The sequence below is a fragment of the Dreissena polymorpha genome, chromosome 6, assembly GCF_020536995.1.
Source record: "Dreissena polymorpha isolate Duluth1 chromosome 6, UMN_Dpol_1.0, whole genome shotgun sequence".
Lineage (NCBI taxonomy): Eukaryota > Metazoa > Mollusca > Bivalvia > Myida > Dreissenidae > Dreissena > Dreissena polymorpha.
Genome location: NC_068360.1, coordinates 17,442,631 through 17,470,259, shown reverse-complemented (window position 1 = coordinate 17,470,259; position 27,629 = coordinate 17,442,631). Strand labels below are relative to the sequence as shown.

Sequence of the window (27,629 nt, the reverse complement as noted above, 5' to 3'; positions counted from 1 at the left end):
AACAACTCATGTGCTCTTGTAATAAATACATTATTATTAAGGTGCTAACAACTCATGTGTTCTTGTAATAAATAAATTATTATTAAGGTGCTAACAACTCATGTGTTCTTGTAGACTGAATGCGCGGTAAGGATATCTCTAGTTTGCGTGTTACAGTTTGTGTTTCAACAAGGTTCATTGTTGCTGTTAAGCTTCTCATGTTATTGTAGCATACTGGAATGTTTCGTTTTGGTGCTACTATTTTTCTGATCTTTCAATTGTGGAAATCTAATCAATTTAATGAGATGTACATTAAATGGTTCAATAAAGTCGTGACAATTTACTGGAACAATAGCAATGTGTACAATTAAAAAAAAAACATTATTATTATTAAGGTGTCTTCATACAATAGAAATATGTTAGCAGAAATAAACACGGGTGCTTTGATTGAACATAGTAAAACTCCATAGAAAAAATCTTTGACTCTGCAGAGAAATAGTTATATCATGGCCGTAAATTCACTTGTTCTAGGTTATTTTACCAGTAGTACATAGGGCACATGCTTATGCCATCAACTGACCAATGCCCTATTTGAGTTAGATGAAGAGAAAAAATTGCCATAGAAGTATTAAATGACTAATTTCTACAACATACCAGAATGGAGCTCAACTTACAATTCTTAGATTGAGTCAGGTTCTCTACCAACTCAGCCCTCCAGGCCTTTTTACAACTAGTGTAAATATTGCCTATTAAATAAAATATTTTAATAGGAATCTTGCTACTGGTAAATGTCAGTTGCAGAGGTCTAGATCACATTCTTACAGGGGTATTTACACATCTGATTTAACTGAAAGAAATTATAGATTTTTAATCCTCTACTAAAAATTTGCATTGAAAAAAAAGACAACAAAAAAAAGGTTCATGTCATATAAATGAACTAATCCAATTTTTCAGTGTCTGAAAAATCATAAGAACTTCATCGTAAATAGGCTGTGAAATTGTTTATGGCTTCAGCCATCTTACTGTTTTCTCTCCAGTCTATGTTTATACCATTTCTCTACGCAATTTGTTAACAAAAATTCAAATGAATGTGAAATCTTGTTAAGTCAGTTACTGGACACTAAAAAACCTGACAAGTTAGAAATTGTCGGGCAATTTGCAACTTTAAAGCAATAAAGAGTTAATGTTTTTTAAGAATTTTTTTTAATCTGGGAGCAAAATTAGAAATTGCCTTCAACAATTTAGCTGGAGCTCGCTCCTGTTGTTCAATTGCTAAAAAAATGGTTCTGAATTTTTTTCATAGATCATGTTAAAATAGCACAATTAATTGGAAAATAATATGAAAATATGTAAATACTCAGCAATTTTTTGTTCAGATATGTAATTAATAAACATCTCCAGATCTCAAATTATTCCGCCTGGCACATGCTTAAATGCATATATACACTACTCAACACTGTTTTTTCTTGACAGATTGATGATAATAATTGCTTTTGATAACCTTTAACAGTGGTTTACTTTGTGGTATTTCACAGTATTATGCAAAATCATCAAATTATGTCTTATAATTATGTAGATTAGGCAAAAGCATATAAAATTGTGAATTGTGTTGTTTTTAACCAGGTTTTCCGAAGGAAAAAACTGGTTATTAGATTGGCGAATGCGGGCGGGCTGGCTGGCTGGCAGGCGGGCGGAACAAGCTTGTCCGGGCCATAACTATGTCGTTCATTGTCAGATTTTAAAATCATTTGGCACATTTGTTCACCATCATTGGACGGTGTGTCGCACGAAATAATTATGTCGATATCTCCAAGGTCAAGGTCACACTTTGAGTTCAAAGGTCAAAAATGGCCATAAATGAGCTTGTCCTGGCCATAACTATGTCATTCATTGTGAGATTTTAAAATCATTTGGCACATTTGTTCACCATCATGGGACGGTGTGTCGCACGAAAGAATCACGTCAATATCTCCAATGTCAAGGTCGCCATGACTAAAAATAGATTTTTTTTTTGTTTAAACTTACATGTACAAAGGGGGTTAATTTTGTTCGTTCATTTCAAAAGTTCAGTTTGAGTTTTCTCCCTTTATCAGCTTTTTTTTCACAATGAAAACCTGGTTTTGTGACAATTTTGTCCCTTGTTAGTGTCTGAAATAATTACTGTATCAAACTGTAGCCAGAAATATTTTAGTTACCACTGAGACAAAAAGTATGTTTCAGAAGTTCATGCAACATCTATAATTTTCAACTGTAACATGATTATGGCATATTTATTTGTCGCAAACGTCTGTGCCCTTGTAAGTGGAGCTAAAATTTCAGACTTTTATGGTTAAAGTAATATATTTTTCTATTTTTCAAGGAAAATAATATATTTGTCATTGAAATCTTGTATTTTCAAAGTTTGTATTTTCTTTTGCTGCTTTATAGTTCTTTTAAAAATGACAACAGATCAGTATTTTTAAGTCCCCCACTATAGTAGTGGGAGACATATTGTTTTTGCCCTGTCTGTTGGTCTGTTGGTTGGTTGGTTGGTTTGCGCAAACTTTAACATTTTGCAATAACTTTTGCTATATTGAAGATAGCAACTTCATATTTGGCATGCATGTGTATCTCATGAAGCTGCACATTTTGAGTGTTGAAAGGTCAGGGTCAAGGTCATCCTTCAAGGTCAGAGGTCAAATATATGTGGCCAAAATCGCTAATTTTATGAATACTTTTGTAATATTGAAGATAGCAACTTGATATTTGGCATGCATGTGTATCTCATGGAGCTGCACATTTGAGTGGTGAAAGGTCAAGGTCATCCTTCAAGGTCAGAGGTCAAATATATGTGGCCCAAATCGCTTATTTTTTGAATACTTTTGCAATATTGAAGATAGCAACTTGATATTTGGCATGCATGTGTATCTCATGGAGCTGCACATTTTGAGTGGTGAAAGGTCAAGGTCATCCTTCAAGGTCAGAGGTCAAATATATGTGGCCCAAGTCGCTTATTTTATGAATACTTTTGCAATATTGAAGATAGCAACTTGATATTTGGCATGCATGTGTATCTCATGGAGCTGCACATTTTGAGTGGTTAAAGGTCAAGGTCATCCTTCAAGGTCAAATATATGGGTCAAAATTGCGCATGTAATGTCACTTCTGCAATATTGAAGCTAGCAATTTTATATTTGAAATGCGTGTGTATCTCAAGAAGCTGCACATTTTGGGTGGTGAAGGGTCAAGGTCATCCTACAAGGTCAAACATCATATAGGGGGACATTGTGTTTCACAAACACATCTTGTTTGTCTTGTGTGTTTATGTTTTCTTTTATCCTATTGAAACAACTTATGTACTATTATAAATGCATAATACTGTTTTTATATATAAATATTTACCAAAAAAGGTATTATTTATCACTATTTATGTTCACAAGACTGAAAGTTGTAAATAAATGCTTCAGAAAAAATAAAGGAAAAAAAGATTGAGAGTCGAATGTTTGGGAATCCTTAATTGTTAGGTATTTTTTTCTTAAACTTCCATGATGGATGCACAATACCATAAAAATAGGAAATATGCAAAGAAAGAACATATAATCAAAATATCATATTACTACTTTGATACCCTCAAGTGTGGTAAGTTAATTCATGAAAAGGAAATTAAAACTTTAAACATGAAGTCAAAACCTCTGTCACTGGGAATATTGAGGGTATTTTACATAATTTAAGGCTTATACATCCGTGTTCCAACTCTTCACAAGTATCATTATAATGCAGCAATCACATATGTGAGTTGTGCAGTCTTCACAGGCTAATCAGGGACTACACTTTCCCACTAAACTGGATTTTTGCTAGGAAGAGACGTTCTTTAAAAGAAAAATATCATAAAAGCGGAAAGTATCATCCCTGATTAGCCTGTGCAGACAACACAGGCTTATCTGGGACCACACTTTATTTACATGCAATAAACCCCCTTTTCACAGAGCACTGCCCATTTATATTAATTGGACAGATAAAAAAGGGTATTAATAATTTCCCAAGTTTGGCAAAAAACCTGAAGGGTTTGCAGAAGTTGTTATTACGTAACCAAGATTTTTGTCCTATTTTTCTATGCCTTATGATTAATGAAATTGTATATAACAGTGTGACAATTCATCTTCTCAAGCAAAACCTTATGACGAGCTTTCATGTGTCCATCATGCAATGCGGCGAGACACAATGAAGTGTTTGTATTGTAATCTAGAAAAACACTTTACAATTTATGTTTTAATATGTTGCAATGAAGATTCCTCTGTAAGTATGTAGAGGTAAAATCTTGCTTGGGGTGAACTTTATCATGAATGTATTGTAGATTAATATTTAGGTTTACAAATGAATTTACATCTGGAAAACAACAACTTGAAAAAGATTGTTTAAGTGTGACAAAATATTACATTGTCATGGCAAAATATATTGTACGGTCATCTTAAAAGAAAAATAAGTTTAGACTGATGTTAATGCATGTCTACTTACCTATTGTGTATACTGCTGTTTTATGACAAAAGGCATTAACATGTAAGATCACCCTTTAGAAACCAAATACTGGAAGAAGATTTAAATGAAAGCAAAATTCATGTTGACAAGTGGTATTTGACCACGAATGAAAACTATGTGAATTCAGTTAAAATCGCGGTTCTTAGATTGCCAGTAAGCAACATCACAAAAATAAAGGTTTTCAAACATTTTCACACTTCTGGGTTGATCTCTGAAACTTTCACTGTTAAACCTTTCATGTTTAGATGATCCTGATGAAATAATATTGGCTGATACACGTTTTGGCAGAATTATGGCCCTTTGCCTGTTTGTCCTCTATAGAATATAATTATAGTATTAATTTTTGGGGCAGAGTTTCATTACATTAATGAGTATATTATTGTTAAGGAAGAAATTTTGGTGAATTAAGGTCCTTTAAATTTTTATCTCGATAGAATGTTAGTCCCTAAGATTGTGTGTTCTGAACTTCTTTGTGACTGCTTGGTGGATTTCATTCAGAAGTTAACAGGGGAATTACCTTAAAAATGTTGATGATTTTTAACCAAAGAATTTTGGTTGCAGCCAGTTTTTGCAGAACTAAAGTGTCGTCCATGATTAACTTAATTGTGTCGACGCATTACACACAAGAATTAAGCCCAGTTTTTAAAACAAGGCTTAAATGTTCCGATTTTGTGTCTAATGTACTGACTGAGTTAGTTGTGCTCTGGTTGCAATTTGTGTTTTTGTTGTTTCCAGGAGCTGACTGTAGAATACAACGATAAGAAGAAGGCGTATGATACGAAAGCAGCCGGCCTCGAGTCCAATATGGCAAAACTGGAGGCTGAGGTGAGAATATCTATTCATTCTTGGCCTTCTTCTGGTTGATAGAGGAAATCTGCAATTTAAATCTGGTAATACACTGTTTCAAACTGAAGAATTTAACAGTGATTATTATTAGTCCCCTACCGGTGAAACCGGAGAGGGACTTATGGTTTGCGCTCTGTGTGTCTGTCAGTCTGACACACTTTTCTGGGTCCTGCGATAACTTTAAAAGTTCTTCACATATTTTTACATGAAACTTGAAATATGGACAGATAGCAATATGGAGATTATGCAAGTCATTTCATTTTGTACCTATGTCAAGAAATCTGGTTGCTATGGCAACAAATAAGCTAGAAATATTGATGAAAATGGTGGATCTTGCGATAACTTTAAAAGAACTTCATATTTTTTCATGAAACTTGAAACATGGACAGATGGCAATATGGTATGTAGGGGACTTTTATTGCTTGGCAGTAGTCTTGTTTGTATTTGTGTGAAAAAATAGTATTTGTTTTTTTAGCAATCAGAGCACCACATGCTTATTATGAGCTTTTGTAATCACCTATTTTTCTGATGGCTGTTGTCAATATTTTCCCTGCGCATTCTCTAGAGGCCAAATTTATTAACATATTGTCAAAAACATTCAGCTGAATCAGATACCAGTATCAACCTGAGTATTAATGTTATGTTAATATTTTTTCATGATAATAATGTCAAAATCACTTTTTTAATGGCTTATATATGAGCCTCATTGTTGGAAAATTGGGCTTAATGCATGTGCATAAAGTGTCATCCCAGATTAGACTGAGCAGTCTGGGACAACAGACAACCCACATGCATTAAACACAGTTTTTCCACAACACGACTCATTAATTTTTATACACCCGTTGAAAACAGGACGTATTATAAGATCATCCTTATCGGCCGGCAGCTGCGGGTGGGCAGGCGGTGTCAACAGCAGTGTCCGCTCTCTTATTCAAATAGTTTTCATCCAATCTTTTCCAAACTTGGTCAGAAGTTGTATACAGACAATATCTAGGTCAAGTTCGAATATGGTCATGCCGGGTCAAAAACTAGGTCACGGGGTCACTTAGTGCATTTCAAGGATTTAGCATGGTGTCCGCTCTCTAATTAAAGTTCTTTTCCTCTGATATTCACCAAATTTGGTCAGAAGTTGTGTCTTAATTATATCTAGGTCAAGTTCAAATATTGGTCATGCCGGGTCAAAAACTAGGTCACGAGGTCACTTTGTGCATTTCAAGCAATTTAGCATGGTGTCCGCTCTCTAGCTGAAGTAGTTTTCAACTGATCTTCACCAAATTTGGTCAGAAGTTGTGTCTAGATGATATCTAGGTCAAGATCAAATATGGGTCATGCTGGTTTAAAAACTAGGTCACAGGGTCACTTTGTGCATTTCAAGGAATTAGATGGTGTCAGCTCTCTAGCTTATTGAAGTACTTTTCATTCGATCTTCACCAAATTTTGTCAAAAGTTGTGTCTTATTAATATCTAGGTCAATTCCAAATATGGGTCATGCCGGGTCAATAACTTGGTCAGGAGGTGGCTTAGTGATTTTCAAGCATTTAGCATGGTGTCAGCTCTCTAGTTGAAGAAGTTTTCATCCGATCTTCACCAAATTTGGTCAGTTGTGTCTAGATGATATCTAGGTCAAGATAAAATATGGGTCATGCTGGGTCAAAAACTAGGTCAGGGAAACATTAGTGCATTTCAAGGATTTAGCATGGTGTCTGCTCTGTAATTGAAGTACTTTTCATCCAATCTTCCCCAAATTTTATCAGAAGTTTTGTTTAAATGATATGAGGTCAAGTTCAATTTTGAGTCATGCCAGGTCAAAAACTAGGTCAGGAGGTCACTTAGTGCATTTCAAGCATTAAGCATGGTGTCCGCTCTCTAATTGAAGGAGTTTTCATCCGATCTTCACCAAATTTGGTCAGAAGTTGTGTCTAGATGATATCTAGGTCAAGTTCGAATATGGGTCATGCTGGATGAAAAACAAGGTCACGGGGTCACTTAGTACATTTCAAGCATTTAGCATGGTGTCACTCAAATGGTATGTTATGTGTTGCTTATTTTTTTTAAATATTTCATTTTGCCACTCAAATTGTTAAGTTATTAAGTTGTCCAAAACCTTCAAACGGGCGTATCTTGTGACAGTTTGGCACTCTTGTTTTATTATAATTATAAAATTACAAAGGTGCGAGGCCTTCACGAGGAGCTGACCCAGGAGGAGTCTCGCTACCACTACCTGCACTGCATGATGGGACTGCTGCACCAGCAAGAGAAACGGGTACATGAGGAGATGAAGTCCTACACCTCACAGGACATGTCTGCTCGCAAACGAAACTTCAGGTTCGTCTTTTCTATATGTACAATAGGCTTTAGTGCTTGCAAACCAAACTTCAGGTTAGTCTATCAACATGTTACCATAAGCTTAACTTCTCAATATTTTACCATTAAATGGTCTGCTTGCAAACACATCTTCAGGCCAGTCTTAATAACATGTTACCATTACCTGGTCTGCTCCCAAACAAAACTTCAGGTTAGTCTATCCACATGTTACCATTGGCTTAACTTCTCCCAAACAAAACTTCAGGTTAGTCTATCAACATTTTACCATTACCTTTACTTCTCAATATTTTACTATTAAATGGTCCGCTCACAAACAAAACTTTAGGCAAGTCATATTAACATGTTACCTTTAGCTCGTATGCTTCCAAACAAAACTTCAGGTTAGTCTATCTGCATATTACCATTAGCTTAACTTCTCAACATTTTACCATTAAATAGTCTGCTCCCAAACAAAACTTCAGGTTAGTCTATCTACATATTACCATTAGCTTAACTGCTAATTATGTTACTATTAAATGGTCTGCTTGCAAACAAATGTTCAGGCCAGTCTTATCAATATGATACCATTAGCTGGTCTGCTCCCAAACAAAACATCAGGTTAGTCTATCTTCATATTACCATTATCTTAACTTCTCAACATTTTACCATTAAATAGTCTGCTCTAAAACAGAACTTCAGGCCAGTCTTATCAATATGATGCCATTAGCTGGTCTGCTCCCAAACAACTCTTCAGGTTAGTCTATCTTCATATTACCATTATCTTAACTTCTCAACATTTTACCATTAAATAGTCTGCTCTAAAACAAAACTTCAGGCCAGTCTTATCAATATGATACCATTAGCTGGTCTGCTCCCAAACAAAACTTCAGGTTAGTCTATCTTCATATTACCATTATCTTAACTTCTCAACATTTTACCATTAAATAGTCTGCTCTAAAACAGAACTTCAGGCCAGTCTTATCAATATGATGCCATTAGCTGGTCTGCTCCCAAACAAAACTTCAGTTTAGTCTATCTTCATATTACCATTATCTTAACTTCTCAACATTTTACCATTAAATAGTCTGCTCTAAAACAGAACTTCAGGCCAGTCTTATCAATATGATGCCATTAGCTGGTCTGCTCCCAAACAAAACTTCAGTTTAGTCTATCTTCATATTACCATTATCTTAACTTCTCAACATTTTACCATTAAATAGTCTGCTCTAAAACAAAACTTCAGGCCGTCTTATCAATATGATGCCATTAGCTGGTCTGCTCCCAAACAAAACTTCAGGTTAGTCTATCTACATATTACCATTATCTTAACTTCTCAACATTTTACCATTAAATAGTCTGCTCTAAAACAAAACTATAGGCCGTCTTATCAATATGATGCCATTAGCTGGTCTGCTCCCAAACAAAACTTCAGGTTAGTCTATCTACATATTACCATTATCTTAACCTCTCAACATTTTACCATTAAATAGTCTGCTCCCAAACAAAACTTCAGGCCAGTCTTTATCAATATGATACCTTTAGCTAGTCTGCTCCCAAACATGTAACCTTTGGCTTTTACTGCTCCCAAACAAAACTTTAGGACAGGCTTATCAATATGTTACTAATAGCTGTATTAGAGTACATTTAGCTGATATGCCCACAAACATAACTTCTCTTCAGTCTGACTTCCTTGATACCTATTGGTGGTCTGCTTGCTAGAGAAAACTTCAGGTTATTTTATTCTGTGACTCCTAATGTTGGTCTGCTAGCAAACAAAAATTCATGACAGTCCACACTTAAGCATAAGTTTTATTTGAATAGTAAATATATTACCAACTTTATGTCATCTTTCTTGTCTTCAGAGTTTGATGCTTTTCAAGACACATTTTGAGACCAACGTGGTGTAGACAAATGCATTTGTTTATTGAGAAAATAAATTATTGTTTTAAAGGTCAACTAAATGTTGGGCAAAGCAAATGTTGCTTAGTTAATGATCCCATGCTATGTATTTTATTATGCAATCAGTTACATGCTTCAACTTTTTGCGCCTACGCTCGATAATTTGTGTGAAATGATTTAAAGTTATAACATTTTAATTATCTGTATGTTTTAAAACAATGATGTTTATGTGATTTTAATGTATATTTCATTTATTTGCTTCTCTAAATAACATTAAATGTAAATAACTGACAATGTTTTAGTGCTTTGTTATTGTTTATTTGATGAGTAACAAGTTTGAAAACAAAATGTACTGTTATTGTGAACTTAAGTGGGTTTATACCAATATAGGTCACAATGGATGCACTTTACAATAATATTTTGGTAAAAGTGTTGAATTATGACTAAAATGTATATATAAAAAACAAATGTAAAGAAATGTAGTATATACAGTGTGAGACAATAATAAATCGTTTAGAACAACATTGACCTGAAAGTGCTGATACATGATACAAATGGTTATCCTACAGTTCTTGTAGAAGATTGCTAACAAATAATATAACAGTGAGTTTTATTGTTGGTAATGTTGTGACTAAAACTTTGCGAATCTCACATAAGATCTCAAAAAGCTGAACAATCTAGAGTTAGCCTCTATCTTTTTTACAAGAAGGTGTTGAAATATAAAGCTTGAGACTTTATAAAAAGCACAAAAAAACTTAATACACCCACCCACTAGAGTGGAAGGATTTAACTATTCAGAAGCCCTGTAATGAATGATGCATGGTCCTGTATTGACAGCATACCGAGTCAGATAAAAGCCTTGTAACTAATAATACATGTGTTAATACATGTACAAAATATCCTATTGATTATTGCTGAAACCAACATTTTTACTATTAAACATCTTGCATTTTTTCCATTTTACTTCTGGCATTTGTTCCTTTGGCATTTTTACCACTTAACTTCTGCCCTTTGTTTCTTTGGCATTTTTACCACTTTAATTCTGGCATTTGTTCCTTTGGCATTTTTACCACTTTACTTCTGGCATTTGTTCCTTTGACATTTTTACCACTTTACTTCTGGCATTTGTTCCTTTGACATTTTTACCACTTTACTTCTGGCATTTGTTCCTTTGGCATGTTTACCTCTTTATTTCTGGCATTTGTTCCTGTGGAATTTTAGCTGCACACGATGTGTTGAAGAGTTCTCATATATCCTTCAGGGAGCAGTACGTGAGGAAGATCCAGGAGCAGGAGAACCTTGCCAAGGGTCTGCGGGAGCAGCAGAAGGGGGTCCGGGAGGGCCAGCAGGGGGCGCTGCAGCAGATGAAGATGTGGCGCGACCTAGAGCGGCTCATCGAGTGCAAGCGGGCTTGCCTGGAGCGGCAGGCAGGCTTCGGGGGCGGCCAGGCAGGTTACAGCTACATGGAACAGCCCCCGGCGGTCCTTGAGGATGATAGGCTTGTTCTGTAGAAGGCCTTGATAAAGTTTTGGAATTGAATCTTGCTCTAGGAAAACAGGGCTTAATGCATGTGCGTTAAGTGTTGTTGGAGATAAGTATTTGCAGTCTACACAGGCTAATTGGTGACGACACTTTCCGCTTTTAGTGTTTTTTGTTTGATTGAGGTCACTTTTTAGCAGAAAATACAGTTGAGACACAAAGTGACCTCCTTGATAAGCCTGTGCAGACTGCACAGGCTAATCTGGGACAACACTTTATGCACATGCGTTAAGCCCAATTTTCCTGGTGTTACTATTATATTTATTTTGTGATTTTTAAGACATTTGTTCATTTTGAACCATGCACTGAAATGGTGTGTACAATGATGGTATTACATGTATTATGATAGAATTATATTGTAAGGTAAGATAACATCTATTTTTAAATGGGAATATCAACAACAAAAATTAATAAAGTATTGAATGTCACTAATTAGCTGACTTTTCATTTATGTTGTATGCAATTCTCGCATTATTATTTAATTTTATGTTTATTTTATTTCTTTAAATACGTTGATTTAGCGGACATATAGACATTAAGTCATGCATGTTCTGTTGAAGAAAGAAAATAATTATTTTCAAGTTCAAAATGCATACTTGTGAAAGTATGTACAAACATGTAACTGAATAACTGTGATATATGTTTTGCTATAACTGTTCCATTCCGTCCATAAGACCTGATCTTTCATTGTTAGTGATATGTCTGACCTGGTTTTGACATTATTGCATGCATGGATCAATGATTTATTGCATAACATTTCCATACAAGTCATCAGATATGTTTGGGCTGACAGGTGATGACGTTATATGACACTCCAGTGAACACATTTGGTATTCAATGTCCACATTGATTCTGTAAAATGATGTGTGCTATTTTAACATTTATAGCAAATAAATCAAATGTTTAATGTGTTCACATTTCTGGAACTATCAAGGATGTATACAGTGCCTTTTTTGTCCAAAAGTACAAGAGTCATCATAAAAGCTTATCTAAATACTTGACTGCGTTCTGAGGCACATTTTTATGACTTTACTTTTTGTACTAGCGACTTCTACAATACTTTTATGTATTCAACCAGAATGTGATGAGAGCAAAATGTGACAATGAGTTATTTGTATTCATTCATGCTTGTTGGATAAAATAAAAATTCTGGACAAAATTAAGATTTTGTTTTTCATAAAGTGTTCTATTTGCTTTTTATACGCCCGTATAAAATACGGGACGTATTATGTGAAACCCCGCGGCGGGCGGCGGGCGGCGGGCGGCGGGCGGCGGGCGGAAGGCATCACTTTGTCCGGACTCTAATTCAAATTGTATTCATCCGATCTTCACCAAACTTGGTCAGCAGTTGCATCTAGTTGATATCTAGGCCAAGTTCGAATATGGGTCATGCCGGGTCAAAAACTAGGTCATAGGGTCAATAAGTGCATTTTCAAAGGGGCCACTTTGTCCGGACTCTATTTCAAATTGTATTCATCCGATCTTCACCAAACTTGGTCAGCAGTTGCATCTAGTTGATATCTAGGCCAAGTTCGAATATGGGTCATGCCGGGTCAAAAACTAGGTCATAGGGTCAATAAGTGCATTTTCAAAGGCATCACTTTGTCCGGACTCTAATTCAAATTGTATTCATCCGATCTTCACCAAACTTGGTCAGCAGTTGCATCTAGTTGATATCTAGGCCAAGTTCGAATATGGGTCATGCCGGGTCAAAAACTAGGTCATAGGGTCAATAAGTGCATTTTCAAAGGGGCCACTTTGTCCGGACTCTATTTCAAATTGTATTCATCCGATCTTCACCAAACTTGGTCAGCAATTGCATCTAGTTGATATATAGGCCAAGTTCGAATATGGGTCATGCCGGGTCAAAAACTAGGTCATAGGGTCAATTAGTGCATTTTCAACGGCGCCACTTTGTCCGGACTCTAATTCAAATTGTATTCATCCGATCTTCACCAAACTTGGTCAGAAGTTGTATCTAGACAATATTTAGGTCATGTTCGAATATGGGTCATGCCGGGTCAAAAACTAGGTCACAGGGTCACTTAAACCATTTCAAGCATTCAGCATGGTGTCCGCTCTCTAATTGAAGTAATTTTCACCCGATCTTCACCAAACTTGGTCAGAAGTTGTGTCTAGACAATATCTACATGTTGGTCAAGTCCAAATATTGGTCATGCCAGGTTAAAAACTAGGTCACGAGGTCACTTACCGGTAGTGCATTTAAAGCATTTAGCATGGTGTCCGCTCTCTAATTGAAGTAGTTTTCATTAGATCTTCACCAACTTTGGTCAAAAGTTGTGTCTAGATGATATGTACATGTAGGTCAAGTTGAAATATGGGTCATGGTAAAGTTATCAAGTTGTCCAAAGCCTTAAAACGGGCGTATCTTGTGACAGTTTGGCACTCTTGTTGGAATGTGTTATTTATTTTCTGCCAATACTAAAAAAAGAATCATTCTCTTATAAACTGACCCACCTTATAAACTGATTGTACTTACAGACTGACCATCCATATAAACTAAAGGTCCTTATTAACTGACCATCCATGGAACAGGTTACCTCTATACTGAAGATCTATGTAAACTGATATAAAATGAATTATCCTTATATACTGACCATACCTGTACACTGAGTGTGCTTACTGGTCATACACTGACCATGCATGGAAACAAATTGTCCTTACAGATTGACTGACCATGGAAACTGATTGACCTTATAGACTTCAAATGTATTGAAAGTAATATTCCCTATCAGCTTCATCTATTTAATTTTTTTTTCTAACAACACCTTTACCATTGAAAGTCAGTCGAAACGCAATGGCTCGAACTCGCCGGGACCGACGACAATAGTTTGAGCCATCCAATTTCTAATATACTTTTGGTAACTTACATTAGTTAGGAATAAATTTGCACCTCCAGTTGAAGAGTATTCATACTGCTTAAATTATATACTACTTACTGCTTGTGAATTACTAAGAACCAAATATCTACACAAATTGTCTTTTTATTAGTGACTTTCTATAACGGTAATTGTTGTCCTATCACTTGCAATTGTTGTTCTATAATTTGTGATAGTTGTTCTTTAATGGTTAGTTTCATTCTATAATGGAGAGTGTTGTTCTATAACTTGTAATTGTGGTTCCATAATGGTAATTGTGGTTCTATAACTTGTAAGTGTCGTTCCATATTTTGTTATAGTTGTAATATAACAGTAATGTTTGTTCTATAACTGGTGAATGGCCACGTGCACTGGTAAATTACATGTTTGGCGCACAACCGGGCAGCCAGGGTAAATTTGACCTATTTTGAGCTCCACATTAACATTTTCCCGTGAAAGGTCACAGACGCATGTCTGCCTATAGATGAAGTCGTGAAGACGTAGTGGGACCTGTAAATAAACCCTGAAATACAATTGATAATTGTTGTTCTAAAACTAGAAAATGTTCTATAAAAGGTATTGTCTTTCTAAAACTGTTAATTGTCTTTCTATAATTATTTTTTAATTTTCCGAAACTGGAAAGTGTCATTCTATTCTTTTTAATTGACTTAATACTCTTAACTTGTGTCTGCTCAGAATTATTATTCTTGTCAATGAACGATCTTTGGTAGATCATAACTGTCCTTTGCCCCTTTGCCCACCGTTAATTACTGTTACTTAAGGTAGCGCACCTCTAATGGGCACATATCCAAATATAATCTAAGTAATTATTTTCTTAATCAGCATCATTTCACTGAACTACATGCAAATTTGTAGGTAGGCTTTCCATGCTTTTTAAAAAAATATACCGATTTTTTCAAAACCACCCCCACGCTCGGCTTTTGTCCAGTTTATTTTCACCCCTGGGGTATATAAAAGTTCCATAATTCATTCAAATTTCCAAATATGGGCATGCAGTTGGTGTGTACAGATGCTGTAAAGGTGTTTAAAGTTTAAACAAGTTGAAATAAGTGTTCTTTTACAGACATTTATTTTTTACAAATTTTTATCTATGGAAGAGCGCCATGAAATGTAAGTGATTTCAGCCAAGTAAAAATTGGGTCGGTTAAAAACAAAGTGTCATAAAATTCAAAATAGTATCATTTAAGTCATATTTTAAACTTAGTTTTTATAGAAACACTATATACAGCAAAAATACCAAGAAATAGACAGATTTACCGTTTACTTTTTGAAATAAAAATAAAAATGCAACATGCATTGTTCGTATTTTCAACAGTAAATCACCCAATTTCGCCATAACGTTGTTTTAATTTTAATAATTGAAGAATGTGCATAAAAATTGCAACATATTTAACAATAAATATAGCTTATATGCCATATTAAATCAAATTACGTTAGAAAATAAATAAAACGCGTCGCAAAAAAGTATACGTCGTCGGCAGGATTCGAACCTGCGCGGGAATATCCCAAAAGATTTCTGGTCTATCGCCTTAACCACTAGGCTACGGCACCTAATAGTAGGCTCTTCAACCTTCGAAGAAATCGCGGGAAATCATTAGAGGTGCGCTACCTTAATGTTCCTCAAAATGTAGTCACATGCGTCGTTGCAGACATTTATTGCAAACTTAGATGTGATAAAACTTCTTAGCTGATTCCTCCTCACCTCATGACGCTTTTTATTACTCATCATCAGGGACCTATATTTGTTGTATAGGTCCCTGCTCATCATCAAGATCGTCGGACATGTCTTATAAGAATGTTTTTGTATACCCTTGCGATTGTTGAACCCACAACGCATTCAATTGCATACATGCAAATACTTCTGTTTGCTTAAATACTTTCGATAGTTTAGTAGTCATCCAAACGTCGGCGATGTTTTGAAGAAATTGTATATCAAAATGTAATATAAATGTTTAAATTTAACTTAACACAATACGATAGTTTAATGTCCCTGAAATGTAACAACTTAATCTAAATGTCCAGTCTCAAGCATTGTCGTAATTACTCATTGCATATGGGTTTAAAAAGACTATAGGATTGTCTATTTCCTGCGTTGTTTATATCTTAAAATAGAGAGAGCTGTATTAAACGTAGAAAGCTGTCATATGGAAACCGTAGACGAGGCCGACCGCAGTATAGCAGGTTTGTAGCAACATTCTAGAACGGACCCGGAAGTAAGGTGCGGTGCAGACGACAGTTTTTTGGAAAATCTGCAACATTCAAGACCGCATGCGATCTAAAAATAAACGGTTTCATATGAAATAAGACCGTTGATGACAAATTGATTAACTATGCCCTTCCGCATTTACGCTTCTACTTGTTTAAGTGTTCATCTTTTTCCTTGAACATACTACAATGTATTACAATATTATATAATTAAGATACTGGAAACAAAGAAATATAATATTGTCAGTGCAGTTTTGATGTACCGGTACTAGTTATTCAAAAATGCTTACGTATCACTGAAATCTAATAAATACAAATAACTACGTTTAGCACGAGAGCAGTATGTTACCATCATCCAACAGCTTTATACCCACATATTTAGAAGAAAAAAACACTGATACGGATTGATTAGATAACGTAGTCACATGATAAAATGTCAAAAATTTGCCTGATGCATAATGTTGAGATGCACTTGGCGGTCGGCACCATATCCATAATGCAATCGTGATACATCGACTATCTCCGGAATCCTTACGATATGGAATCAATCGTCTGCTGATCCAGCGTGATCCATAATGCAGATTTGGGAAAACGTAAGAAGATTCATGAAATATAAAAGATTTCTTACGTCTGACAATTTCATGTTGACGTATTTTAACAATAACATGTTTCAAACCAGGCAATACTATTTATATGTTTAATGCTGTATCATTTTGTTAGCAGAAATACTAACTTAACTTGAGAAAATATAATCTGAAATGTTCCCTTAATTATGGCTTAAGTTAGGATTCCACTTAAGTTCTTTAAGAATACCAGCCCAGGACCGGTAATCATCTATCGATTCTTGGTCTTATCTTAAAGGGGCCTATTCACAGATTTTGGCATGTATTGAAGTTTGTCATTGCATGCTTTATATTGATAAATATTCACATTGAATCTAAAAAGCTCCAGTAAAAAAAGAATGCAATTAAATTTACTGACCCCTGGTGTAAAAGTCTATGGCTTAGACCACTCGGCCGTCCGGGCTCATACAAGAAGAGATGTATTTTATGCTTTATATAAGCAGTATTCGTAGTATCCCAAAATATAACGACAACAACAGAACTCTCCAGATTATTCAATCGTTTCGCGTTGCAACGCTCTATAATTTTCAGGTTTTTAAATCGTCGAAAGATGCATATAATGGATATTTTAGAGCATGGTAAATGTTCAGTATTACTGTTTCCTCACAGATATCATAAATACAACGAAAATTTGCGAATCTGAAACATGTTTTAATGCTGTCAATTTACCAAAACGTGAAAAGGCGCCCTTTAAGTCTTAAAATAAAGGATATTCTTTAACCGAAATGTTCGAAAACGACTTGAAAGTTATGTCGAGCATGGCAATAAACAACTTTAATTATATTATTCTTTGTTAAGAAAAGTTTAATGACATACGCACTTTTTCAAACCGATATATATTTAAATTTTAAAGAACGGTTTCTGGGGTCGAAGTCAATTCTTTATTTTTAAGTCTAAAATGAGTTGGTGAATGAGGGTTGCGGCGTCCAAACTTTTGGTATCTTTAACAAGTTGGATGGCGAAATTACAAAATGTGCGATATATCATGTAAGATATGAATAAAGAGTGATATTTCCACTACAATTTTACTAATAAATTCAAAAATAAATATTGACATCGTCAACAAGCGTTTTAAGATAATTGTATGTTTAAACAAGATGTGTTTGTGAAACACCATGTCCTCCATATCTTTGACCTTGAAGGATGACCTTGACCTTTAACCACTCAAAATGTGCAGCTCTACGAGATACACATGCATGCCAAATATCAAGTTGCTATCTGCAATATTCCAAAAGTTATGGGCAATGTTAAAGTTTGACGCAACATATATTTTACCGTTGACCTTGACAAATTACCCTGACCGTTCACCACTCAAAATGTGCAGCTCCGTGAGATACACATGCATGCAAAATATCAAGTTGCTATCTTCAATATTGCAAAAGTTAAAGCCTATATTAAAGTTTGACGCAAACAAACAAACCAAAAAAAAAACAGACAGGGCAAAAACAATATGTCCCCCAGTCTATTTAGTACAATTTTAGATGTGGTTGGTACCTACGCCATTTCAAATCCCTCGAAACCTACCTGTTTAGATTGAATACATTCGATTGAATAAGTTGAATATTCGTTATGTTGGGAGCATTTATTCAGTACAACTTTATACAACTAGTTAGTATTTTTGTGTTAGAATCACCTATTAAAACTCAAATTATTTGAACTTTAAAGAAACAAACGAGATCTGCCTAACTATGCATGTTATAATACTAGAAATGTAGGACATTTTCGTTACATAATTTAATTAGAAAAACACGTGATAAAGAAACCCATGTAACGTGTGAAATATATAATAACACATCATAACGAGTGTTGTCACGTCGCTGACATATTGTTAAACCCGGAAACGCCTTTCTAAAAAAACATTCGAGTTTTATACAATAATAGTTGCGCCCATAAACTGGATTTATAAAATCAATTAGAAACAAGCAAAAAGACTGAGAAATCACGATTTAATTAAACTTGACCTTTTCTAACGCGGATACTTCTGTCGTTCGATATTAAGCTCCAAATTAATTTACTTCCAATTTTTCATCAAAGATACTTAATTCCTACCAAAACCATGGTAGGGTATTCGAGCAGCTTAGTTACAAGGGTGAAGGTATGCTAAACAAAATGCCTCTAACATTGTCAGCCAGTAAATTCATATTTACTTATTTCAAATCATTTTACGCAAACATTTTTTGTGTGTTTCCGGTCATCCAACCTAACCTTAAATGTCCAGGTTGAACATGTTTTGTTGCTCAAATTTAATAATAAGTTGCCGATAAATAATTTAAATGTATTCTTTAAAAAAATAAAATTGACCATTTGCTATATAAAAATACATCCTTACCTACCTACCTTAAGCGACAGTCATTAAAGGGGCCTTTTCACAGATTTTGGCATTTTTTAACTTATTCATTAAATGCTTTATATCGATAAATGTAAACATTGGATCGTAAAAGCTCCAGTAAAAAATCAAGAATAAAATTAAAAAAAGGAAAAGAACATTGCCCGGACCAGGTTTCTAACCAGTGACCCCTGGAGTCCTGCCAGAGTCCTGAAGTAAAAACGCTTTAGCCTACTGAGCTATTCCGCCGAGTACATATACTTAGAGTATTTTATACCTTATATAAGCAATCTTCGTAGTTTCACAAAATTTAACGACAAAAACAGAACTCTCCAAATTATTCAATCGTTTCGCGTTGCAACGCTTTATAATTTTTAGGTTTTAAAATCGTCAAAAGATGCATATAATGGCTATATTAGACCATGGTAAATGTTCAGTATTACTGTTTCCTCACAAATATCATAACTAAAACGAAAATTTGCGAATCTGAAACAACTTTTTTCAATTTTGTCAATTTACCAAAGCGTGAAAAGATCCCTTTAAAAACTGACAGAAACATGATTTACGGCTGGGTTTTTTTGTTTGCCCGAGATGTACTGGTTGGTATTTGTTCCAAGGTCATAGTTTTGTTGTCGTTATATTTTGCTCCCATATAAATACAGATTCTTTAGTACCAATCTGTCGGTGAGCAGCTGAAAATATTGTTAAGCAGCTTAATACGTCAAATGTTGATGGGCTTTCTCCTCCGCGTGCTATCTTAGTTCACACTTTTTCACCTTTTTGCGGCGTCTGATGTTAGCATGGTGATTGCCTTTGATTTTGACCGTGGTTGACATTTATTTTTTAGACTCATCCTTTATTTCATTTAATAACCCTTTTATTGTATTTATAAAAAACGACAAAAAATGTTTCCCTGGTTTTCTTTTTTTATTTCTCATTGGGTTTTAATTTCACCTTATCTGTATTAATATCTTCGCGATTGCACTGTCTTAAATTCCCGATGTATTTACATTTTTTTTCTGTTTTTCTTTTTGGCTTTATTCTCCCCTTGCATTGTTTTTTTTTTTTTAATTACTCTTCTGTATAATGACATCCCTTTATCTTTATTCCTCCTTGTCGTGATACGCCCATTTCTTTATGTCGCCTGATCTTGTTCAGTCCTTGTTTTTATGTCCGGCATGTACTAATGCCGAGAGCCATATAGAAATTGGTCTTTTCGTTATTCCGTCCGTCCTTGCGAGGGTAACCCAAGATGACGTGTTTCGTCTAACAGCAATACCTCTTCCTAAAAAGTTTTAATATTTTATGTATTCTATGTCTTAACATTTGCACATCACCCTGACCTCTTTTTGACTTAAACGTAGAACTAGGCTAAGTCTTGGAAAACCCAAAATGATATTCGTCTAATATCAATACTGTTTGTTACAATGCTGTGTTACTTGCTTGATGTTATCTATGAAAACTATCAACACCCCCCATCAGATGACCTCATTTTGACCTTGACATTGACCTACTTTCGGGACTTATTCAGAAGGTCCACATTCTTGGTTGCCCCAAAATTTGCCGTTCGATTAACATCACACTACTTACTAAAATGCATTGATACATCTATTAAACCCTCAGCAAACTCACATCTGACACCTGTCCCCATTTTAGTCATGATATATCGGACTAATGTTTATTCAAATAGACCGATAAATCGATACTGACAAAGCTTTCACGTGGGGGGAGGGAATCTTGTATTAAACTCATTTATTTTGAAATCCATAGTGCTTATGTCAGTTGTAGTGATGATCCTTCTTTTGTGTTTTAATGTCCTTTGATTTGACGTCATATTTATTGATTCCCCAGGTTTTTACGTCAGTTGTCTTGATGTCAATTGATGAAGGCTATTAGTTTAGTTAAAACCTGTTAAGTTTAGCTCGATTGCATCGAAAGCATTAAGCTCATTTGAAATACTCTCGAGTCAGTTTTGTGGAACTAGAACCCGTACTTGGTGTCTTCGGGGGAAGATTTAAAGAACGCTCCACAGTGGGATCGAACTCGTGACCTCCCAAACGCTACGCGGACACCATGTTCATTACGACACGGCTTAAGTCTATTCTCTTGATTCAAGCATTCACTATATTGAATAGACTACCGGGGTAGCAGCATTTAACCCATTCATACTTCAATGCCATCTTTACACCTGAAAAAGTTTTGCAAATGGTAGATTACAAATGTAATTAACTACTTGACTATTTAATTTTGTTTGTTTGTTTAGTGTGTCTGTTCGACCAAGCTTACTTGTTTAATTCTTTGTTTAATTGATTGGTTTTATTTGATTTGATCTGATCTGGACTGATTGATTGATTGATCAATTGATTGATTGATTGATTGATTGATAAACACTCTTGGTTAATCGGAAACAAGATTTTAAACAAACAAAACTGATGTAAAAACAATTTGACCGAATGACAGACTCAAACTGTTTGTTCTGCATTTTATTTCATTAATAATCGCTAATTTATTGCGACTTGAATAAAATAGAATAATCTTTAAGTTTAAATACCAGAAAGTAGAAGTTATTCAGGCAGTCTAATGAAGCACAGGTCATCCATCAACATACTGCTCACTTCTTCTCTGTTAACATCTGAAATGTATTTCCTAAGTATTAAATTGTATTATTGGCTTGTAGAAATGCAAATATCATTATTCAGCAAAGTATTCTTATCAGTCAGATTGAATTACTGAACTCATTCCATTGAAACATTACTTGTGTGACAACATTATTTTCAACAGTCCTACATTCAGGAAATGTTAATTTCATATTTCCAGGCCTTTTGAGTGATTTTCAAACATGTACCATCCTTACCCCCAAAACTGGTACTCGCATGTGAGGGCTTGAGTTGTCAATGCACAACCAGTTTGACGACCTAGACAGCAAGACCTGAAATATACAATACATGTACTGTTGTTGTTATTGTTGTAGTACAATCAATTTATGGATGGATAATTAAACAATAACATATTTGAATAGTAATGAAGAAAGATAAAAACAGAGTAAATTGAAAACATTTTTAACATAGTAATAAGACTTTGAAAAAATAACTTTTATAGGGCAAAGGCAGGTAAAAGAATTTAGAAATTTGGTGGTTTTTAACCTTTTTTAATAAGAACTAGAAACTTCATTCAACCAACCTGCATAGTTTGCTTGATGCTGATAAACATTGTTACTGTTCTCTTTATATCATTCAAACATTTCTGGAAAGAAAAAATAACTCTGTAGACCAAATGCGTATTTAAATTCAGAATTATAAATGATTATCTTGGCGTACATTATAGTTTCGCTAAAAAAGGCAGTCTGTCACTGGGATTTGTTATACCGTGATGATGTGAAAGATTATTTAATGACACACAATTCCACAGACAGCCTCATAGTATGACTAACGTTCAGCATGATGCCCGTAAATTTGGGAGCACCATTTAAAGTAGAATTTATCCGAAAATGTGCATTTCCGTATACTATTACACTTTCTAAAAAAAAATGAAAATGACCCTTCTGTACACTTTCTCTTTTTTTTTTTTGTAAAATGCTATTCTAACCCTTTTGTTGAAGTACTTATAGTACTGTTTTACCAACGTATGCTGAGTTAACATGCACAGATGGTCAATATGAACTGGAAAAGTCATCAACATGTCATACACAGGAACTGTTCGATGTTTTAACATATTTCAAACAAACGGTTATACTATATAAAATTAAGCCTATAGTGTATGAAGTTTGAAATAGTACATTAATAGATAAAAAAACATTACTTACCTGAACTTATACTTGTAAATCTAGGCAAGTCCTTCTGTTTTTCATAATTTTATTTTGACCTCTGCAGACCGATCATGGCGTGTTTAAATCAAAGGGAAGCAACTTTTGTAAAAGTGGTTCAAACATTAAACAGGTCAGTATTGGTCTATTTACAGGATTTTAAAGAATATATATACTATGTTACCAATGTTTGGACATAGAAATGATTGCAGTTTTTTTTTATTGTAATTAGATTAATTTAATCATATCACAAAAGGCAAAATTGTGTAAATTTCATTTATCTCAACATTAAGCGGTTTTTAACCTATAAGCAAACTGTGCACACAATCTTGGCATAATGTAAGCAGTTGATTCAATATTTGTTTTGTGTGATTTTATATACATATGTACATGAATGAACAACATTTTACCATTTATAATGATCACATGTCTAATTAATGACATTTTGGAGCAGAAACCTGCAGTTTTGCGTGTGACTTAGGTCGTCCCCCACTCCACACCCCCAATGACTTAAAAAAGACATTAAAAAAAATTATGCACTAAAATATGGAGACAATGTGTTCATTTTTAGAACTCAAATGAGACAGACATATTGAAAATTGTTTACATGGTAACAAAGACCGAAGAACTTAAGCTTGGAAAATGGGCAAAAACGGCTACAAATGTTAAGAATTTAGTGGTTTTTAACCTATAAGCACCATAAATGTATCGGATGTTTTCATAAAAGTGATGTTATACATATAAATACATCTATATAGACCTGTAAAATAAATATGCGAACAATATTTGATTGTTATAATGATCACATGTCTTATCAATATAATTAAATCAAATTATTCCAGAAATCAGCAGTTTTGTGAGTGATTTTATTCATTTCCCCCCAAAATCACTAATAGATGGTAATCAAAAAAAGTCGTTGTTGGAATTAAACAAGGAGGCCATATGTGTATTTTTAAAACACTAATTAGACGAATATGTTGGAAATTCTTAACTTTGTAAAAAGAATTTGCAGAATTAAAAATTGAAAAATGGGAAAATTCGGCTAAAAAAATGAGAATTTTTGTGGTTTTTAACTTAAAAAAAAACAAACAAACAAGGAAAATTATATTTTTTTCACTGAATTATCGAAAAGGTCTCTGATACCTATTTTAAAACCCCAAAACGGAAATCCTGGGTTAATTCGCATGACTGAAAATGTGTATTTATTTAATTATTCCAGAAATCAGCAGAAAAACTTTCGATTTTGAGTGATTTTACCAAAAAAATCATAGATATATACGGCTGTGACACTTAAGAAATGGGTTTTCTGGAAGGATATAAAATACCCTTTTCAAATATACAAAAAACAATCTTGGCCTCAAAACTTGCAATAAACACCCGTGGGCTCTCGGACTACATCTATGCATAGCGTCTAGAAAAAAAGGCCTTGGCAAACAGCGTAGACCCAGATGAGACACAGCATGATGCGGCGTCACATCAGGGTCTGCGCTGTTTGCTTAAAGGAATTTTTGTAAGAAATATTCTAAATATAGAAATAAATATGATATACATCCCTTATTTTGGAAATAAATCGATCCAATTTAGAAGGATGTGAGAGTCCACTTGGCATAAATGGGTTAAACAGATATGCCAGCATCGTGCAGCTAATATTGGTCGAGTGAATGTTTTCGCCGCTTTGAGATCAATTTATGTCGAAGTATTGTTTGACTATAGCAGAAATGTGAGGTATACACAATAAATGCACATCCATGCATTTCAATTATCAACATAATGTTTGTATTTCTGAGGGCAAGCCAAAACAAATCCCTTTCTATTTTCTATATTACGCATTGGTTACAATGACAGGACATTACGTTTACTTATGGCACATAATACGTTTAATCCCCTTGTCCGAAAAATATAAAGGCCACTCGTAGGTAAGTGTCACACTGCTTTCATCGATAACTGGGTTAATACAGGAACTGGACATACAATGTACCACGGACTGGTAAAGTGGTGACTCTTGGAACAATAGGCAGTAAATCGATCTATAAAATAAACTTGAACTGATAACATCTTACTTTGGCAAAAGCTTTTTCTGCAATGCGACAGGCTTAAACAGTTTATAACAGGCATATAAAACATGTTCAATGTATACTTATTTGATAAATTAATGCCTCCGAGATGCACCTGCGATAATTTGTATTTTTAAGTGATACTTTGATAAAATGCATACTGAAGAAAATCACAAGCAATTTTCTCGTTGGCAATTTATTGTATAACTGAAACAAAACTGTGCTTATGATAGATTATGGTAATCGCGTGAAGCTTACGTCTTCACGCCATATTAGACACATCACGTTTTATTCAAATATCTTGCGAGAAGTTATCTGTATCCACCAATGAACTGCTCGTAACCTCTGGTGGCTTTATTAGCTGTTGCGTAGTGGTTCACGTTTCGGCTTAAATTTCCGTCGCTCATTGGACACCTTCCGATCCTTTAGCTGACACTTCTTGTGGCCAACGGCTGAAAACGACCATAGCTGATTTAAATGTACTTGTTCACGTTCTTTTGTGTCAAATCTTATTGTGATGAGCTTTCACTTCATATCTGTTAACCCTTACAATGCGGGAACCGAATTTTGAAGGCCTTTGCAAACAGTTTGGATCCAGATGAGACGCCACAGAACGTGGCGTCTCATCTGGATCCAAACTGTTTGCTATTCTGATAGTAATTTTTGAAAAAAAAATCGAAGAAATGCTAATTGTAGAAATTCAGCAGACGACATTTTAGCAGACGATAAATTTCCCAGCATGCAAAGGGCTAACTAACAAAACGGCCGTGCATCAACGCTTTTCAGATAGTTCTAACTTGATATTTACCAAAACTTTTCCGCGTGTTCATGATTATAATTTATAAACTACAACCAATGCATTACACGTAAATATATCTTGTCCAGTAAATGCCGAGTTGTTAAGGCATTAGGCTTTTAATCTTGACGAACCGGTTTCGAATAACGTTGAGTGCAACGTGTTTTCGCTATAAATACATTGTAGCTTTTATTCGTAAATGTGTAACAGCTCTAATTAGAAACAGAAAAAAAAATCTATTCACATGTCGTAAAAGCAACATTAAATAATTTAGCCTATTTGTTTGCTTGCACGCCTTTCGCAGTCAGTGACAAATAACAAATAAATAGCTCAGTTATTAAGAGCTGTCAGGAAATGTATGTCATGGGGCATGCCAGTATTGTAATGTTCACCAAACATGCATGTCAATCACATATGTATGTGTATTTGGATGGAAAGCAATACTTCACATTAAAACGTTTTATCTCCAGAATACGGACAAATCAGTTTGTTTAATGATTTGATATAATTATAATACAGTTTGCATTTTAATATTTCCTTCTCTTACCGAGATGGATTATCAGTAATCATGGTCATACCTGGTTCACTATCTTTGTACAAAATAAAGCTTGCTGTTAACTTCCGGCCTATCTTATGATGGGATTTTTTTGTCACAAGATTTTATTCTTGTTATTGTTTCGAGAAAATGTCAGTAAACATGTTTATTAACAAAACTATTGTGGTTTGAATAATCTTCAATAATCTCAATAAAAACAAACGTGGATATAAGGTGTTGCCACTAGCAATATATTTAGTTGACACATTGTCGATGTTTAGCGGTATAGACGATCTCACCCTACAAACACATTCATATTTATTTTATCTATTTCGATTGATGATAAATCTACAACGAAACAATATCTTAATAGTTTTGTAGCCATGAGTGTTATTCGGCTGGTTTTAAAGCAATGTACTATTGGGATCAATGACATTTGTTTTTAAAGTAAAATGTTATTTTGCCACAAAATAAGGAGGCCTCAGTGAAATTTCTTATCCGCACACAATTGAGTTTTATTTGTTTTTGTTTTTTTTCATATTACGAAAAAATAAAAATTGTGTGATACGATGTGAGCAAAAATATATTAATAGAACTACCTGAACAACAAGCAAACAGTAGTTCCTTAGATACAATCATATTTTAATTATGCTGGAAAGTGGTCGCGGTTTGAAAGTTTTCGCATTCCAAAAAAGAGCAGAAATTATATATATATATATATATATATATATATATATATATATATATATATATATATATATATATATATATATATATATATATATATATTTAAAACGTTGCATACATATTAATTTTATGCAGATAAATCATTTCCATTTCCAAAAATGTCCAGCTCATCGGATACTAGCAACTTGTTTTTGGAAATGCAAAGTGCAATGGTGAGCTTTATGGCTTTAATGCTACAGTGTACAACAAATGTCTATTTTAAAATACCGTAGAGATTTCACCCACATTCCCGCCAAACTCCTGCAACCGCCTCCAACTATCTTTCCCGGGACCCCACCCCCCCCCCCTTCTCCCTCTATCTTCCACCGCGGAATGTATCCGATTTTATGTAATTTAATATATAAAGCATTTACAGTTTCTTGATTATTTCAGGCATGCATTTTCTCCTGCAGATTACACTAGACTTACATCTTATATGTATATGTAGTTTAACTTTCGCTGCTAGTCCGATTGCAATCGAATGCAAGAACGGTGATTAGATATCACGTACGAAACCAGTTTGAAAGATGCAATACCCAGTATTGACCGGAAATATTTGATAAACGTACTTGTTCGGTTA

The 27,629-nt window shown here is 34.5% G+C and overlaps 1 protein-coding gene and 1 long non-coding RNA gene across 5 annotated transcripts in view; one reads left to right on the top strand and one right to left on the bottom strand.

Moving 5' to 3' along the window:
- The window catches only part of LOC127834885 (intraflagellar transport protein 81 homolog), a 57,045-nt gene extending 44,804 nt beyond the window's left edge, over positions 1-12,241 (top strand). For 3 of the 4 annotated variants that reach the window (XM_052360997.1, XM_052360998.1, XM_052360999.1), the window contains exons 13-16: positions 115-126; positions 5,230-5,319; positions 7,511-7,665; positions 10,805-12,241. In XM_052360997.1, coding sequence (XP_052216957.1) covers positions 115-126; positions 5,230-5,319; positions 7,511-7,665; positions 10,805-11,054 — 507 coding nt within the window. In that variant the 3' untranslated portion in view covers positions 11,055-12,241. The remainder of the gene's footprint in view (positions 1-114; positions 127-5,229; positions 5,320-7,510; positions 7,666-10,804) is intronic. The other variant, XM_052361000.1, reaches the window with a different exon arrangement.
- Positions 12,242-19,990: 7,749 nt separating this feature from the next.
- Positions 19,991-23,118, bottom strand: LOC127836323 (uncharacterized). The gene is made up of 5 exons (XR_008028714.1): positions 22,939-23,118; positions 22,317-22,379; positions 21,991-22,065; positions 21,688-21,768; positions 19,991-21,324 (listed from the first exon to the last, which is right to left on the bottom strand). It is a non-coding gene; the product is annotated as an uncharacterized LOC127836323 (long non-coding RNA).
- Between the last annotated feature and the right edge of the window lie 4,511 nt (positions 23,119-27,629).